This window comes from Maylandia zebra, linkage group LG20 (genome assembly GCF_041146795.1).
Source record: "Maylandia zebra isolate NMK-2024a linkage group LG20, Mzebra_GT3a, whole genome shotgun sequence".
Classification (NCBI taxonomy): domain Eukaryota; kingdom Metazoa; phylum Chordata; class Actinopteri; order Cichliformes; family Cichlidae; genus Maylandia; species Maylandia zebra.
In genome coordinates this window covers 24737712-24755809 of record NC_135186.1, presented here as the reverse complement: position 1 = coordinate 24755809, position 18098 = coordinate 24737712, and the positions used below count along the sequence as shown (strand labels likewise).

At 42.2% G+C, this 18098-nt stretch overlaps 1 protein-coding gene across 1 annotated transcript in view; it reads right to left on the bottom strand.

Annotated features, from left to right (window-relative positions):
- plxnd1 (plexin D1) overlaps positions 1-18098 on the bottom strand; it is a 71941-nt gene that overhangs the window by 23848 nt on the left and 29995 nt on the right. The window contains exons 9-18 of the mRNA XM_004546129.5: positions 16657-16755; positions 15042-15131; positions 14630-14738; positions 13356-13513; positions 9724-9869; positions 3394-3499; positions 1873-2012; positions 1291-1470; positions 859-943; positions 400-672 (exon numbers count right to left, since the gene is read on the bottom strand). Of these exons, the coding sequence (XP_004546186.1) occupies positions 400-672; positions 859-943; positions 1291-1470; positions 1873-2012; positions 3394-3499; positions 9724-9869; positions 13356-13513; positions 14630-14738; positions 15042-15131; positions 16657-16755 (1386 nt within the window). The remainder of the gene's footprint in view (positions 1-399; positions 673-858; positions 944-1290; positions 1471-1872; positions 2013-3393; positions 3500-9723; positions 9870-13355; positions 13514-14629; positions 14739-15041; positions 15132-16656; positions 16756-18098) is intronic.

Here is an 18098-nt window from a genome sequence, read left to right as displayed (position 1 = left end):
CAGGGGACAGAGCCTTTGAAGTGTTTTATATGCCTCTGGTTTATGTGAATATGAATAAAGAAACAGTCAGCTCTGTCGGCTCATAACAGTGGGGGCATTCAGGTTTACAGCAGTGATGCTTTTGAAACCACAAAACAAGCCAGAAAATAGCATCACTAGTTCAAGGAGTAGAGTAAGTATTTCATTTTTTTCAAAGCTCGCCACATAACAACATAAAAGGCCTGATGTCTTCTGATGGTACCTTTAAGTCTGACCAGCTTTTTGATGAAATAAAGTTAAAATGCAAATTATTTGTGTGGAAATGTCTGTAGGGACTGGCAGACTTCTGGGGATTTCTGAGGATCTTTTTGTAGACCAGCACAAAGTGAAGCATGAAAGTGATTGAACAGTGTCGCTCACATTGATGATGAGTGTCAGCTGCTCCCCTGAATGGTGTTTGATTAGCTTCTCCTTGTTGGCGGTGAAGAACTGAGGATCCTCCACATATTCCAAGGGAAAGTGACCTATGTGAGGTTCCTCCTCTTCTTCTTCGTCATCGGTATCAGACGAGAAAGGCGGCCTGTCATTCGTGTAAAGGACTCCATTCAGCAAGAACTGCACTGAGGTCGGCTGGGATTGGTTGGATGGAGGAGAGCGGCAGGCAATTGTGGAGGGGGTGAGGACTTCACACTGCTGTAGAAGGACCAGAGAGGACAACAGTTACTTACTTTGAACCAATAATTTATTTGTGTCTGCATGTTTATGACTACATCACAGGAGAAAATAATTATTTTCTAGTGAATCCCAAGATCCCACACATCTGACTATCTGACTGAAAGCGTCAAGCAAAATAAATGAGGAAATAATTAGGATACTCACTGAATGTCCAATTCCCACCACCTGCATGGTGACACTCTGTACCAGATCAAAACCCTGGCCTGTCACTGTGATGTTCCTGCCACCACTGTGACACACACACAACAGAGAGTCACATCTCAGCTGCGACAAAAAAATGTGTCAAATTCATACTGACATGCAAATACTTTGGGACCCTTCTCCAACACGAGACAGAGACAGGACAAGATAATAAAGCACACCAGTTTGAATACACTGAAAAGCCTCACATGTCCTCAAAAACATGCCACTGCCCTGTCACACTGAAGCTGTGCAATTTAGAGAACAATAGGAAGAAGACACTGAGGACAATATTACAGTAATGACTTATGCCTGTGACTGGGAATGCGAGGAGAACTCCAAAGTATTGCATGTGGAGATTTTTAATCCTTGAGATGTGTGTGGTGGTATACGTACCTGCGGAAGCTCATTTTGGGGTGGATGGAGGTGATAGTGGGGTTCCTCTCATAGGTGTATGTGGTGCTAAGCTCTGGACCCTCACAAGTTTTGTTCTCAAACTCTACACACACTGTTACTGGGTCAGTGTGTGCCTGTGAGGCAGGAGGCATGATGCATTCAATTGTTCGAGCTGTTTTCCTAATAAAAGAAAGAAAAGAAAAACAGGTAAACGGTGTAACCTCAGAACTTGCAATGTCTACAACTGTTTAATCCCCAAAATACTTCCAATTACAATTGAAGTCATATTGGCAGAGTTGCACAGAAGTCAAAAATCTGTTTTGGAAAGCATTAGGGATACAGGTAAAGGTGCTGAATTTTATGCCGGCTTCACTGTGCAGCCTGAATAAATAATTACTGTGTAGCTGCATTTGTTATCAGCTACAGAAAAGGGTGCTATTAATATGGGCAAAGCAAAGAAAGCTATTTAAATCCTTTGTGGTTTATTGGTAAGCATTCAAAGTCACAGAGAGTTTAGAACCACTTGAAATTTGGCCAGCTTAACAAAAGTTGCAGAAACTGCTTGACGAAAGTCGCACTCACTTAGTGATAATGCATTCCTGTGTTGTGTTGACCTTGACTTTAACCTCAGATCCAATGTTAAGGTGTTCCCCATTGATGGTCACTTTGGTTCCTCCAGCACGCAAGCCCCGCTCCGGCTCCATGGACAGTAGCTTTGGGATCTGCATGCAGAGGAAAGATATGGGACACTACTAACAAGAAATCACATTTATCAGTAGAAATCTGACAGCTTCTGTCACTGGAAAAGACAGGCTTAGTAAAAACTGCGTTTGTGCTCTATGATGCCTTTCTTGACAACAAATAAAATCTTTCCTTATCCTTTGAGGTTTAAATATTACGTCTTTACAGATGGGCTGAGACAGCTGCTGACTATAACAATAAATTAGTGAGGAAAACTGTGAAGACAGCCCACGCTGCAGTATGTTAAAGTGCTGCTGAAGCCAACAGGCATTTAAGGCCCAAGTAGCAGGACAGCTGTACTGTACTGCGGGTAAGAAGCAATAATGTTCATGCATACGCATGAGAAACTTCATGCACACGTAATCATACATGCACAAAAGCACCTACACACAAATAAAAAGCCTCCTTGGGCGAAGATGAATATCCCTGTCCGGCTCTGCAGCTACCAGCATCAGCATTCCTGCTCTTTTCAAACTTTTTATCCCCGCCGTGAACCTCGCCTCCAGGGAAACCTCTTATCCTCACTGACAGGATTCACTTCCTCAGTGCACAGGGATGGAGCAGACCTATTGTGTATTTTTGTTTAGGAGGGGGCGTAAGGAGGCAGATGTTTCCGTCAAGAGGTTTGAGGAAGGAGATGCGGTAGAGGCACATATCCTGTCTCCAGAACTGCTTCCCCTTTCTCTCACATCTTCTCCTGCAGTAAAACACCTCCCGACACTGACCAGTTCTGAGATGGATAAGGAAGCTCAGGAGGAGGTCCAACAACAGTCCTTACTATGTTTGTCGTTCTAGATTTTAAAAAAATCCTTATGTATCAAGAAGGGTTTCAAGATTGGGATGATTTCTCTGTGGGATGACTCACAAGGAGATCTGTTTGTAGAAGCTCCAGACATGACAGCTCGTTCCAGCACTGGATTGTAAAAAAAATTCTTTGTCTATAAACAAAGAGAAACAAATGGCTTACATGGGTATTTCCACTGGGTGAATACTCTTAGAGACTGAGAGACTGTGTGGGTTGAGGTCAATTAACACAATGCTGGCCAGCTCGCCTCGTCCGGTGATGAATTCAGAGCAAGGGGACATTCCAACAATCACCATATTTGTTTTTTCTGGCATTCAATGCTGAATGACAATGGTGCTTAGCTTACAGCTCACATGGATGTTTGAAGATTCCCACACACTAGCATTCCTCTGAATCATAAAACGCATCTGTTAACACTTAACTGACACACATGGGGAGGCTTTCCCAGTGGGGAAGGAGCAAAAAAAAAAGGAGCATAGATGAAGAGTGTGGAGGAAGAGGCAGATAGAACAGAAAGCAAAAACCAGCAGGAGGGTGGATATCTGGAGAATACTCACTAAATATGAGAAGGTCTCCTTTGACTTCCCCATCCCACTCTGCTCCACATCCACTTGGACAATATCGCTCCTGTTATCTGCAGCCCTCCCAGTGACACACACCAGCCTGGGGACAGAACACCACAACAGAGGATCAGTTAATAAAAGAGAACAATATGAATAACAAGCAAAAAAAAAAAAAATGATGCTCACAATTTTAAATCAATAAACTCATTTGAAAAAAAAAAAGGAGTCGCTCAACTCAAATTGCAAGTGAGGGAAACCAATATAAGAATGAAAAAGGAGATCTCGACCTGCTAAACAAAGACACATAATTAATCTTGGGGAATAGTGTTATGAACTAATTCATCAATGCCCATTGCATTTACATAAGGGAATCCAATAAAGCCCTGGGATATCAGATATTAGGGGAAGTAAAGTTCAAAGCTCCTTAGACCAGATGTGTCTAACCACAGAGGAGATTAAGAAGCTGCCGTGGCTTGTACTCTTACCTCCTGGCTGTGATTATACCCTGTGCCATCAGTGCACACTCTACAGAGACGTCTCATATTAATGACATGGTGGTGTACTGAGGCACAGAGACCTACTGTTCTGGGACCTCACTGGGATAAATGTACCAAAGGGGGAACACAACCTTTATCGCCTCAAATGATCTCCTTCCAGCTTGACACCCTGTCGGTTTATTTAGTCAGGTGCCTGCTGCTACAGTGGTTATAAATTCTCAGCTAGCGATATATGATTGACAGAGGAGACCCATGGAATTTACATAAGTGCAGGAGCTGTGCTTAGTGTGGGAGGACCTGGCAGGACACACAGTAGATGCGGCTGGGCTGGGTCGGTCTAGGCTTGGCTGAGGTCAAGCTGTCGGGGCTTTCTAAATATCAAGCCTTAAACAAAGTGACATGTATTCTAGCATATAACAACCCTAATTAAAACAAATTTTCCCCTTTTTTCATAAGCCAGAATAGGTGTTAAAAGGAAACTAAAATAACCTGCAGTACCAACCATCTGTTGATAGCAGGGTCTACATTCATGCTCATTAATTACAGAAGCATCAGGTAAAGAATGCCATTACACTCAAATTACACTCCTCTCAGTTATGTGGCATGAGGGCAGAAGTGCACCTGTTTGGGAAAAAATGCATCGCTTCACATGCTCTAAATTAGAGAGGAAAGAAAAACAAGGACAAACAAAATGAAACATGACTATTCACAGGATCAAGCCTGAGGGAAATAAGAGAAATTGGAGCCTGAATCAGTCTCAACTTGCAGGGTAGCTTCAGGCTGGGAACTAAACTGTTATCAAAACTGTACATCATATTATATGATGTTTGCTATTGAACCATAATGTTGAGGATAATTCTGCACAGCAAAGACACAAAGTCATTTTTTCCTGTGAACTACAACACAAGGGGTTTTCTCAGCAGATAGATGCTATGATGAAGTCAGCCTGTACCATTTAAACTGAAACTAGGTGTGTCTCATAGTTTCAGGAAAGAGTTTAGAATCTTTCATAATCCGAACATGTCAAAAACATTTTAACATTGCCTTCAAACCTGCTCAATCTAAGCTGTCCCTCATCATTCCCATTATTTTTTAGTGCCTCTCACATATTCTAAAACTATATTTAATCCTGAGATGAAATTACCCCTTATAATGTCTATAACATCAGGTTAAGTTGCTTTTTCAAGGGTTAGACAGCATGGTGGCCTCTCTACCTTTGTCTCTGAACCACTCAGTTTGAGCCATCCCGCTCTCATTTCTAATCCTGTATATCCTGGTCACTCCCAATGAAAATCTTAACCTTTCTTAACCGATTCAGTTCTGCCACCTTCAGCTCCTCCTGTTCTTTTGTTATTACTACCATCTTATAACCACACATCATAGCGGGTCTCACTGCCTTCTTGGAAACCTTCCCATTTACTCTGGCTGCTATCCTTCTTTTACAAATCACCCCTGACACTCGTCACCACCCACTCCACCCTGCCTGAACTCTCTTCTTCACCTGTCTTGTACACTGTCCATTGCTTTGGATCCTCTCATTGAACACACTCTGTAATATTTGACTTCACACTGATAAAACACTGTAAAAAAAACACCAACAAAATCTTCACATTGGAGAACCTGGAGCCAGGAAACTGCTGCCATTTTTGTTTACAAAAATTTATTTAAACAATTAACAGAATTATCAAAACAGATGTTGAATAATTTGGAATAATTTCCTGTTGATTGACTAATCAATGCAGCTCCACTCGAAGTATATAACAATAACTTCTTATGGCATAATTAAATTTCCACCAATTAACTCAGATGAATTATTTTTAATCTTCTGCTAAATTAGACTCTTGCCAGTTACGAGACAATTAACTTCTCAGAGCTAGTGTGGCAGCAGTGACAGTACTTGCTATATATCCCACAGTGCCAAATGAAACAGTGCAGAAGAAAACTATGCAGCCTCCCGCATACACAATGCATGTTGCAACACTTCCATGTTTAATTTTTAGATATGTACCAACGTGTCCAATGTTCCATCGATGTGCAATCAGATAAAAAAGCATAGAAGTAGACTTTTGTAAGATATGCAGATAATGTGGTGTGTGCATGAGGGTGTATGCTGGACGTGATGTTGATGTGGTGTGATTCTACTCAAAGGACAGGCAGACTCCCTGCAGGAGCGCACAGGGCCTGGGCTGACCCCTGCTCTATATTCCAGCATTGCCCCACTGTGGAGATATTACAGTCGGGAGGGCAACATTTGTTCTAGCACTGAGATGTCTCTAATCATTTCCCTCGAGTGGCTGCAAAATCATCAACAATCCAGTCCGTATGTGTCTGAATACAAGTGTTTTCTGGGGCCGAGCTAAATGGACACAGCGACGGCCACTCAAGGTTCGTATGAAAATGATGAAAAGGAAGGGCAGCATGGAGGACCTGAGCCAAACATCAAGTGAAGCACTTCAATAAATGAGGTGTGCTTAGACTGACTGTGCCATTAATTAACATGTTGACACTGGGTGAGAAGAGCATAGCCTCTCCAGTGCTGCACATTTTCCTTTTGGCACACAGATGTGAACTTTCACCTTTCAGCACACGGGCAGACACCTGTCTCAACAGTCGTGGTAAATGAGGTCACATGCACAGGTGTGTGTATGCTGATGAGTAGGCTGTGTATATGAAGAGAGCAATACTGACGGCTGGCAAGGTCTTATGAATGAGGGGAATTTGAAGCAGACCTTCCTGCTTCAGGGGTGTGGTGTGAATAGCTTTACATTGTACCTCAAAATTAAGTTGTGAAGGTGATGAGACAGGATCACTAATCAATCACCGGAGTGCCCCACAAGGAAGAAGTAGAAAAATGTCTGGTTTCGCATGCCTGCGCGTGTCTGTGCAAGTCAAATGTGCTGACACTGTCAGACGCACTGATGTGTTATGATTTGTCAGTGCCACTTCCAGCAATGACGACGTGCTGTCACAACAACCAGCCTTTGGAGCCAATAAGGAATGACAACATGGGATGAGCTCACCCCGGAGTGAAACGTGATTCGTTGTTTTCTACATGTGTGGTTTGGGGGGAATGTGTCAGGCAGTTGGAGTGACAGGTAAGACCCGCAGGTCACCCTAGAACTGGTCTTAATACAATGATTGGCTTCAGTGGAGCAAGACCAGATAAACAGTTCCATTCAGGGAACATTACAGATACGGAATGAAAGTTCGGATGTAATTGTCGAGTTACTGACTTTTCACTGAGTTCTGCTAGAGTCGGAGTCGGGCTCCTTCTGTCTCCATGGTGACAATGTGACGGTTCCTGAGCTTTGGAGGGGTGGTGATGGAGCCATTTAAAATGAGAAGTGTGCTGCATAATAATATTTGTGAAAATTAGCCTCATGAATGCATGAAAACTGAGCCACACGTGGACAGTGGGTATTTTAATTTCATGATTGGTGGGCCTATATAAAGCAGATCTAATCACTGTCACAGATCTCTGTGATGGTGATTAATTAACAAGAGGAAGTTTATAAACTGCCCCCTCTTGGATTGTCTTTAAATAAAAGTTGGTCAAGCACAAAATAAAAAGTATGGATTTCCTCTGCTGCCCTTGATGGTCTATTTCTGTTTCTTTTCTTTGTAGCACGCCAAATAATAGACCATTTTCCACCTGACCTCCTAGACGTTAGAACTAGGGTTATCTGGCCTGGGATCAAAAACTTTTACGTTGCTTTCATTTATACATTTGGCATGTATACAATGAATCCATCTCTATCACGTTCATATGCTCTGGCTAATCTGTCGGTATCTAGAAATTTAAAACATTTTGCAGAAGAAAAGATAAAACCATTTTCAGTGCATTCTTTTTTCTGAGAATTTGAGGCTCAGGTGTAATTTATATTTCTAGTTGTCGCTAAAATGGCTTCGAGCCTTTATAAACACCTGGAGATCTGCTGGGCAAACTGTTTCTAACTCGTCACCGTGAGATTACCTACATTTCTTTCTTTTTTAAAAAACTTTTGTCCTATTGTGCAAAATTCTTAAGTCTGCCCTTATTTCTTAACATTTTGCTTCCAAGGAACCAAACTATAATGTAATGTTTTTAGCAGGCTTTGTGAAGTCTTCTCTTTACCCATTAGCTGCTGTTTATTCATTTTAACACTGACCTATGAGACATTCAAGCATAAAAAAGCAAAGAGCCTATTTTAAATTGTGTCTTCAGACACTGTGTTACAAGAACTTGGTTGTAAAAATGATTTTTTTTGTCAATTTTTTAAAATTTGAGCTTACAATAATATTGAAGGTAACACAATTTGACAGGCAAAAAAATAATACATTTTCAAGAACAAGCTGATTTCTAAAGCGACGTTAGACAGAAATTATCTGGAAGTATCTGAGAGTGATGTACAGCGTTTCCTTAAAAAATCTGAAGAAACTGAACAAGTAGAGAACAACAGAAGAAGTATCAGGCCTGCAAAATGATTTACAGCAAATGAGCAGCATCTGAAAGTCATGTTCTCAAGAAATAGAAAAAAAAACCAGGACCCAAGAGATGCATCTGGACTTTCAGTTCATTAAGCTACTGTTTGCTGAAGCCTCTCCGGAGGTATACTAGACTGAAAATCAGTGCAACAAATCTCATGAAGCCCATAAGACCGGTTCCAAATCTGAAATTTGGTTCAAATTGTCAAAAATATGTATGGAGGAAGTCAGGAGAGGGGCTCTGTCGTGGTTTAGCCTGTATTTCAGCCAGTAGTGTTACTTACAAAAGTAATCCAAAGAACAGCTTTGGATGTCTTTAAGGAACTATTGGGAACTATTCCTGAAACTATTGAAAAAAATATCAGGAAACTTGCTTAAGAGAGTTTAGGCTGTGGGGGAGCAAAAACATGCTTGTCTCTGGAGTCTTGGACAAAATCAGAATACCTGAAGAGAACCCATGCAAGCACAGAAAGAAAATGTAAACTTTACATACAAAAAGCACCAGCCCAGTCCATCGCAGGGCCAACACAGAGATAGAGACGTGCTAGAGACTTTGTTTCTAATAAGACATTTGCATTCTCATGTGTACCTATAACAGGTGATGTTTAAAAATGTTTGATGTTGCAGTCGATGTCTGAAAATGGCTTCTGTTTAGATAAATATGCTTACATGAATATTCTTTCCCACCTGGATTAGAGGGTTTTCAATATAGAAAAAAATATTTCCCAAAATCTTTTAAAGCATGGCACCCGTTTACTACTTTTTCATACTTTTCCCAGCTGAAGACATTCCAGTGTAATAGAGGTAGCTTCCACCATCCAATAAAAGTAGGCAGGCGTGACTGAATGATCTGATTTGAGGGTGTTTTAGCACACACAGTGTTCATGTCTGAGATGTCCATGTCAGGAGTCTTTCAGTAACAGTGAGAAATCTTTCCATCACTTGATCTCCGTGTGTGTCTATTTCAGCCTGCCATCCACCTGAACGCTCACCTGCCTGAAATCCTATTAGGTTACCATGACAACACCATGACGACAGGTAATTGTCAGCTATCATCTCACAAGTCCTGACACTAACAATGGTGCATATTTCATCAGGGTTAAAAAAAAAAAAAAAAAAAAAAAAAAAAAAAAAAAAAAAAAATTATATATATATATATATATATATATATATATATATAGTTGGTGTACAGGGCAAGAAGTTCAGTTTTGTTATTTCAACATAGCAGATAATGTGAAAAGTAGTTAAATATATAAAAGATATAAACGAGACAAACTGATATGATTGAGCAAATTTACAGGGAGAGGCTGACATACACTGCAAACGTATGAATCATAATTCAGTTATATGTTGTAAAACTTACTCTGTGGAGACAGTGTAGAACTGAGGCAGCAGAGTACAGTTCACATCTCCTATAGAGACTCTCACTGCTTTAGCCCTCCTGCCCAGGTTCCTGCCCTGAACTGTCAGCAGGGTGCCTCCTTCCACTGGACCACTTAGAGGGGAAATCTGTCAGAGACAAAGTGAAAAAAGAAAATATGAGAGGGGAGAAAAAAAAGGCAGTGAAATTGGACAATAAATTAGAGCTCATAAGTAGATTACCGCCCTAAAAACACTCCACTAACGATGGGCGATAATGAATATGACAAAGAATTAGGAGAATAGAGGTGCCGTCTCTGATGCTGACATGGAGTGTGGCACACACACAGAGATAAGGGCCCATGTAAGTGTTCTTCTGCTGAAGACTGAGATCTAATTGAATAGACACACACTTTAGGTATACACACACACAAAGCAGACTCTTAACTGCGGTAGTCTGAGACTCTTCAGCCTCTAATCCTCTACAGCACATGCAAATAAAGAGCAGACTAAGAGCCCCCTTCACATCCCACAAGAGACAGAGAGAGTGAGAAAGTGAGGGCTGAAGAGCCGAGGTGTAGAGCACAGCAGAAAGGTGGATGAGTGGGGAGGCAATTTAGGGGACTGATTGTCGAGAGGAAAGTGAATGCTGATGGTGGTGGTGAGAGAGCAAAGCCTCAACAGGGGAATTAATGCACAGCACTATTCCCTTTCATCTGTTTTCCTGTGTCTGCTCTGTCAAATTCCTTAGTCCCATTTCTGCTGTTGTTCAGAGGCATACTCTCACGCATCATTTCAGCCCTCACTTTTGGTCTCTTAACTTTCCATTCTGGAGCCACAGAAAGAAAAGAAGAGGACTGTCACTTCTCCAGTCGCCATGAAAACTCAACTTTCTCAGATAACATCTCCAACGCCCAGACAGAAGCAATCTAGCATCATCTTGCCACTGTAGCATAGCTATCCCAGCAGTGCGCATGCTTTTCTGGATGTCCCTCTGGCTGAGCCGAGGTCACGGTGACCCCTCTGTGTTATTAGCCTGGCTCCGGCTCTATCTGAAACTGAGCTGAAAAATGAAAACAGCACTTCTGTTTGGTCTAGGTGAGAGGACAAGGCTCGGCCCTGCATTCAAATAATTCGAAACCCACAAGACTGACAGCACAGATAAATAAACCATATATTTCCTAGCTAAAATGGGAGGCGGTTGAGAAAAGAGTGAATGTGGTACTTTTATTATGGTGTGAAAACAAACTGTTGGAATCCAGCCCATTACTTACCGTATTTCTGTGAGATTTACACTGCAGGAAATGGTGCAAATGTTTTTGCGGTTATATTAAGGTTTCAGACATTAAGTGTGGCCACCCCGTGTCTACTTACACCAAGTATATATACTTCCTCTAACAAAAACATCACATTCTTTCACGCACATGTAATCCACAAACAGCATATAAATGCTTGTCCGCGCAGTTGTGCACACGCACACTGTAGTATGTCAGACAAACACAGAAAAGCAGCCGGCAATATGCAGTTATTTATTATCACTATGCGTCGTATAGCGCGTAGTGCGTCCCTGCGGTGCCATTGAGACCTGACAGCAACATCAGCTTGCATGCTGTTCATTTACACCTCTTACAAGTCTGTGAGTCCTGATTTACAGCGCAAACTCTGCCAGGCCTCCTGGGAGATCACAGGGTGTGAATGTGCCTCAGCAAAAAGCTCCAGAAGGAAAGCTGGAGCTTTTAAACAAAATTACTCCACATTCTCGTATTCAAATGAAACATGCTCCAAATGTACATGCATGTATATAAACCTGCACCAAACAAACCAGCTACCTAATGAAATCCACATGTTTTCCTTTTCATTTTTGGGGGGGGGGGGATTGTTTTGAGGTCAGAGCTTTCATCTTCCTCTCCTCACTCGACTTCCTCTGCATCAGACTAATCAAGGAGGACGTGAGGACAAAAACAGGAAAAAGCTTCTCACTATACTGTACCCTTCTCCACCCTGTCTTTTGTCCAACTAGCTCTCCATCCTCTCTCCCAAACCATTTAGGTCTCACCCAAGTCCTTCTGTTCCTTTTCTTTTCATGTTGTGAGTGAACTATGTTTTGCAGTTCCTGTTTTGGTTGCCAAAGTACCTCTAATCAATGGATTTTTTTTTTAAATTCCTTGAACTAGTCTAGGTATGACATGAAAATAAAGAGCCCCTGGAGTTAATAATAAATGTCTCCATTGTCTTACGTCAATGAATTGAACAGAGCATTTTTCTCAATTAGGTGCTAAGTGGCAAAGTTTAGGGAATAATGAAATCCTCCTCTGTATTATTGATATTTTGGTGTGAGTACCTTGTGACAGAGATTGTACGTGACAAAGCCAGAGCGATGAAAAACATGTTTCATTATCTTAGCAGCACTGTCGCAAGGACTATATAACAAAGAGCTGCTGCAGTCTGAGTGTGTTTGAATGTTTGGGGAGAGCGGAGCTTTTTTTTTTCTATAAGCTGGAGGACTTGGGCTCTAACCCCTGTGGATTCTCTGGGAAAACACGGCTGCCAAAGCATTGCATCACTCACCCCACCGAACCACAACCCCAGTATCCTCTCTGCAGCCTGCTCTCCTGAGAGAGCCAGTAGGAGTGTGTGTGTGTGTGTGTATGAGAGAGAGAGAGAGAGACATGGAGTATTGCAACAATAGTCTACCCACACATACTGAATCTCAGCCCAGCTAACTTCAGTCATGTAAGAAGTCCACATAAGTTAGACTCTCACAGAGCATCCTGTTAGTCACAGTATGCTGACAGCTACAAAGAATGAAGGATAATCGTGAATGCTTCAATATGGCCTATTTGTGTGACAGATTGTGGGCTTACGTGTGTGTATGTGAGAGAGTGTGTGTCTGCGCGCCTGCTTTGTTCTGCTTGCCGACCAGGTTTTATCTACAGGAAGTTCAGGCCGACTGAGTCTCATGTGAGCCATGCTTCCCATGACCGCCTACCAAAGCTGTGCTGATATAATGCTTGGTAGCGGCAGAAAAGGCTCGGAAGATGACTCTAAATAGGCTCCCATTACAGTTGGAAAAACAAATGAATACGATCATGCAAATGAGCTCCGCAAACCCTGGCAGTAATCATGATGACGTGACTGCAGTCAGATCCCGTGTAAGATAAATACTCCTTAATTCCTTTTAGCAGTGCGGTTTTTCTCTTGTTGTGGTTGCAAAATCTCAAGTCCCTCATGGTTCTGATTTGTTTTCCTTTTAGCCTTTGTGGTTTCATACATAAAGGGTCCTACACACATAGCTTTCATGCCCCAGTCCACATGGTTTGCTTATGTACAGCTGTTACATGGTGCAGAAGGTGTTCCCATGGCCTCCTGAGTCATTGCAGGTCGACTCATTTGGGTCTCCTGGGGTCTGTGGCTATGTGACTGTTAGTTTTATCACTGAATGAGCTGCTTTAATAAGGTTCAAACAAAACCTTAGCAGCTGATCCTGGACTGACAGACAATCTGGGTTGCCAGACCATGTGAGTGACCTCATGATTTACCATTACATGGCCTAAATACCATAGGTGTGAGGGATGCAGGAGGATGAATGCAAGCATTTGTGGCCCAAAGTCCTGCACGTTTAACCCCTGAACTTACCTCATGGATCTCAGGATTAGGACACTGATCCCTGATTGGCTGACATTCATCCCTTGGCTTGCAGATGCTGTCACACCAGCCACAGAGGTGTCCCTGATCCTCCCGACCCCAGCACTGGGAACAGTCCGAGCTACCCACACCACAGTTGTACACTTCCACTAGATGAATATGGCAGATAAGGGAGAGACATAGAGGCAATTACTACTGTGAGAAAACATTACTGAACTCTGTTTGCCTTGACTGGTCAACTTAATGTACACTCTTCAAGGTATTTTCTTTTAGAGCTTTTATGAAGCTATGGGCTGCGTGCCCTAAATAAATAGCATAGGGAGTTAGAGGATGATATATTCACAGCTATAAAAATAAACCAGTAAAAAAGGAGAAAGAGCTAGAGGAGTGGAGGAGAACAAAGCCAGGGAAAACAGATGATTACGTTCATGTTCCAGTGTGCCTCCCAGTGAGAACTCCCATTTGTATCACCACATGTGCATCTGTGCAGCTGACTGTGTGCATATTGCAGTGCGTGCACGCCTGTATGTGTGTGATAAAGTGTGTGTCATTTTAAAATTTGATGACACTGCATGTTCAGAAAGCGACCGTCTTGCCTGTTAACAGCACAGAGTGTCTGGCAGTGGCCCAGGGCTGTTGTTCACATGGTAGACACATGGATTGCAAACAGCACATCTGGGACTGGGATAGGCAAAAACTGGCTTGTAGCTGCACTATAGACAACACTGCCAAGTTCAACAACACACGTCAGTTTTCATCATCTCACTGTTGTCATGGAGCTCAAACTATATTTGCTACAATACATGCGGACATTGCTTGAGAGAGGCATTGATAACACCTTAAAATTGCAGCTCACTATGTTCTCCAATCATTATGTGTAATTAGACGGTAGCAGGATATAACATCATGGTAAATTACTGGTTGTTGGCAAATTATGTGTTGTAATACACAAACTGCTATTACTGCAAGTGAAAGGTAGTCGCACACTGTTTGTCCCTGTAAGGGAATCTTTATTTTTCTACGGATTTAATAAAACCCATCAATCTCATGAGAACACATCTGGGTATGGGTGAAATGCATTCTGGGAGCAACAGTGGAGGCTATGTCACATCTTTTTTCTTGTTGTGGCGGGGATGTAATTACACTGCAAATACATGAGAGGTGAGCAAACAAATGTAATGGAGCAGAGAGCTGTGTTTTCATCTACTCCTTTCTTTTTATTTTTTTTCTGCATGTCTACATAATTATGGGTTTTTATATCTTACCTTTCATAGGCTGGGGGCTGTCAATGAATACATCCTCTCGATGTCTGATAAAGGCTCCTCGCCTCCTCAGGTTAAGGTGGTAAATCTGACTCCTCTGATTAGTGGAAAGCTAAATAGACAGGGCGGAAGACGGCATCAGCAAAAACAGGTATGTCCTCAATGTTCTCGTGTCTTTATTGTATGTAATTTTGCTTCCACTTAGTGATGCTCTAGATAATCATAGGTTTCTAGCCAAGTCTTAAACAAGGGTTTAAAATAATTACATCAAAAACAAGTTACAAATAAGCGTTAAAGCTAACAATAATGAACCCACTGAACCAGTAAATGCACAGTAGATGCGCCGGAGCTTTAAGCATGTTTATTCAGACTTGGCAAACTCGCTCATTTCTGGTAGGTCATCGTCTGTACTTACCGTCACTCCACTACACTTGACAGTCGTGCTGTTCAGCCATGTGGCCTCATATCGCTGCTCTGTTCCAAAGTCACACTCCAGCTTCTCATTCTGTTACGCAAAAACACTTACTTTAAAAAAAAAAGTAAAGCATTTCAAAAACAGCAGAAAAAAAACCTAATAACATGCTGTTCTCACTGTCTCAATCACTGTCTGGTAACAATTGACAACTCGGAAAGAGAACCAGGAAACTGAAATAACCCACAATAATTGTCCCTGCCAGGAAAAATGTGATCTATTCAAATTTCATATTCATAAACATCTGGACTCCAACATCTCAGCAAGTCATCTGGGAGTCAGAGTAATGAATATGAATTCATTCTTCACAAAATGAAAGCCCCGAGTTTTACTGAGCCAAGATGTGTGACGTTAAGATCGTAAAGAAGCTCAGATAGGTAAGAGCAGTAAAGGATAAGTGCCTAAAGTGGGAGAAGTAATTTGTCTGTGAATCCAGCCACCCTAAATTGGTCTACTTTACTCAGTCTCTCCAGGCCTCTGCTATTTCGCTGTACTTTTTGACACCGGAGAAGCTCTTTTTTTGTGTGTGGGGTGGGGGGGCACTTGCAATGAAATGCTACTGAAAGGCTTCCTGGAATTATGTTCGATCTGAACTAATATAACAGCAAACAAACTTGTAACCTCTTGCTTGTTCATTAATGCTTCAGAGAGGCTGTGTGAGACCGTGTTTAAACATCCTTTAGGTTTGTCCTTACGGAGAAGTGTGGGAACCAAACTGAAATTCTAAACAAAACCCAGAAGGATCCGAGCGATGGTGATGCTTTGGGGAGAATGAATTTGACTGGCAGAACATTTCCTGCTCTGCTGACTTGTCGACAATCTGAAGGCATTAGTCAAACAATGTCAGTTTGGATAAACTTTCATAATAAACAGCGTGAATGGCCAATCACATTCACGCTGCCCTAAGGAAGAGTGTGTGTGCGTGCGTATGCGTGTGTGTGTGTGGGGGGGGGTGTATGTGACTCAATGTCTGTCACCATAGCAACACACCAGGAGACGGCTTGAGAGGCCAGCCTGGGTTAGGCGTGTGACTGACCACGCCTGGCAACCAGTCAGCACTGGAATTTTTAGCAGATCCTTATCAGCGATGCAGGATCGGCATCTGGCTGGCTCCATGTGGATTAGGAATGAGAATAAGAGTTTGAACAACTGATCTGGAAGGACTAGCTGAATTTATAATGAGCCCATGCAAAATAAAGCCGCTGCCTTCTGTGTGTGCGTGCTGCCTCAGACCGACTGCACATTGTACGCTGTGCTGACAAAGACACAACTCAGCGAGTCACCAGAGGCACGGTGGGCCCAGACAGCTGAGCAGCGAGCAACTAAGCATAAAGACAACCGCTCATTCTTCATTTTTTAATCTCCGTCTTACAACAAGCAGATCACTCCAGTTTTACTCACTCGTTGACCCAAATCACAACACACAAATATCCATCTGTGTTTAACTCAGCTTGAAGCAAACACACCATATGCTTGTGTTTTATTCCAATCATTTTCACAACACGCAATTTGGACAAAGTCCAAGTCCAGCTCTATAGCTGGAGGCTGTGTGTCATACCTCCTGGATGTTGCTGAGGGATAACGTGAAGTCTTGGACCATTCCTGATGGCGATGGAGGAACCTCAGAGGAAACCAGGCTGGGGCAGGAAGCGGCATTCTGTGGTGAAGAGGGAGGAAGTGACATATAGGAGTTAAAGAAAACAATAGCTCCAATGCACACATCCGTGCCTCAAAATACCTGTCCTGTTTATCTGTATGAGAAGGAAATGAGAGGGTGAAGCCTTCCTCTAAAGGAAACAACAACAGCTTCAAATAGAGAGATGATGAGGGATTAGAAAAGCAGACCCACCGGACAGTGCGATGAGCTCAGCAGAATGGGAAAAACCCACCTCATCATGTCAGTCTGACCTACATCAAAATAACCTTTTTACAGGTTTAAAAAGAGCCTTGAATTTTAATTATAAAAACTGGCTTAAAAACTAAGAGTTTCTTGTGCTTGGCTTGTTTATTTATCAGTTTCTTGGGATCTGAAACAGCACACCCGACTGGGATTTATTGCATTTGTACAAAAAAAAAAAAAAAAAAATGCTGTGATGTCTTTATTACATCAGTTGTCTGCTTCTGTTGGGGATCTTGTGAAATAAAGGCGAGTGTTAAACATTCATGATCATACAAAACTTAAACACTGCTGACCAGCAGCTGACCACAGGACTGAGTCACATCCTTTCATTTTTTAACTGGAACCAGTTGTGTGTGCCCCGAGGCCCAAAGTCTGCTGGGCCAAGCAGGCCATGGGATCTGGCTACACAATAAATTTACACAGGGGACAGAAATAATACAGTGGCTGACCTCGAAGGCCTTGATGATGTCAGGATTATGTCCAAAAGGACAGTGGCTGGGGAGCTTCAATTGGCTTCAGCAATGCTACACTTGAAGCTTTAGATAAATTTCACACTTTTACAGCCATTTCATTCTCTTGTGCCAAACATGTTACACGATTTGATGATTTGTTTGCTTTAACAAAATACTTTACACCCTACGGGAGCTGACATTGGCAAACATACAGTTTCATTTGTACTGTACAGGCAAGCTGCAAAATAAAGGGCTATAGAAACCTACGGTGGAAAATGTAGGCGTTAATTTAACTCTTCGCTGGTATCAAGCAACCAGTCAAATTACTTCCAGCCCAAATCAAAGCACAGCAACTCCATTTATCCTCTCAGACAAACATTTCAAAAACAGAAACTTAAGATGCCTGGTCTGAGTTTCTAAAACCAAACCCTTCTGAGACTTTATAGCTGGTTTCCACATTCGTACGAAGTGTAATTGTGACACTTGTAACATCACACTGAATTACCACATCATTACTCTTGCCTAACCCGTCTGGACTCAGACCATTACAGAACACTTAGTGTTTTTGGACAGTGGAGTCTGGATTACTACCGAGGCTCTGATTACTAGAAAACTTAATATCATGAGCTCCTCGAGGCATCTGATTGG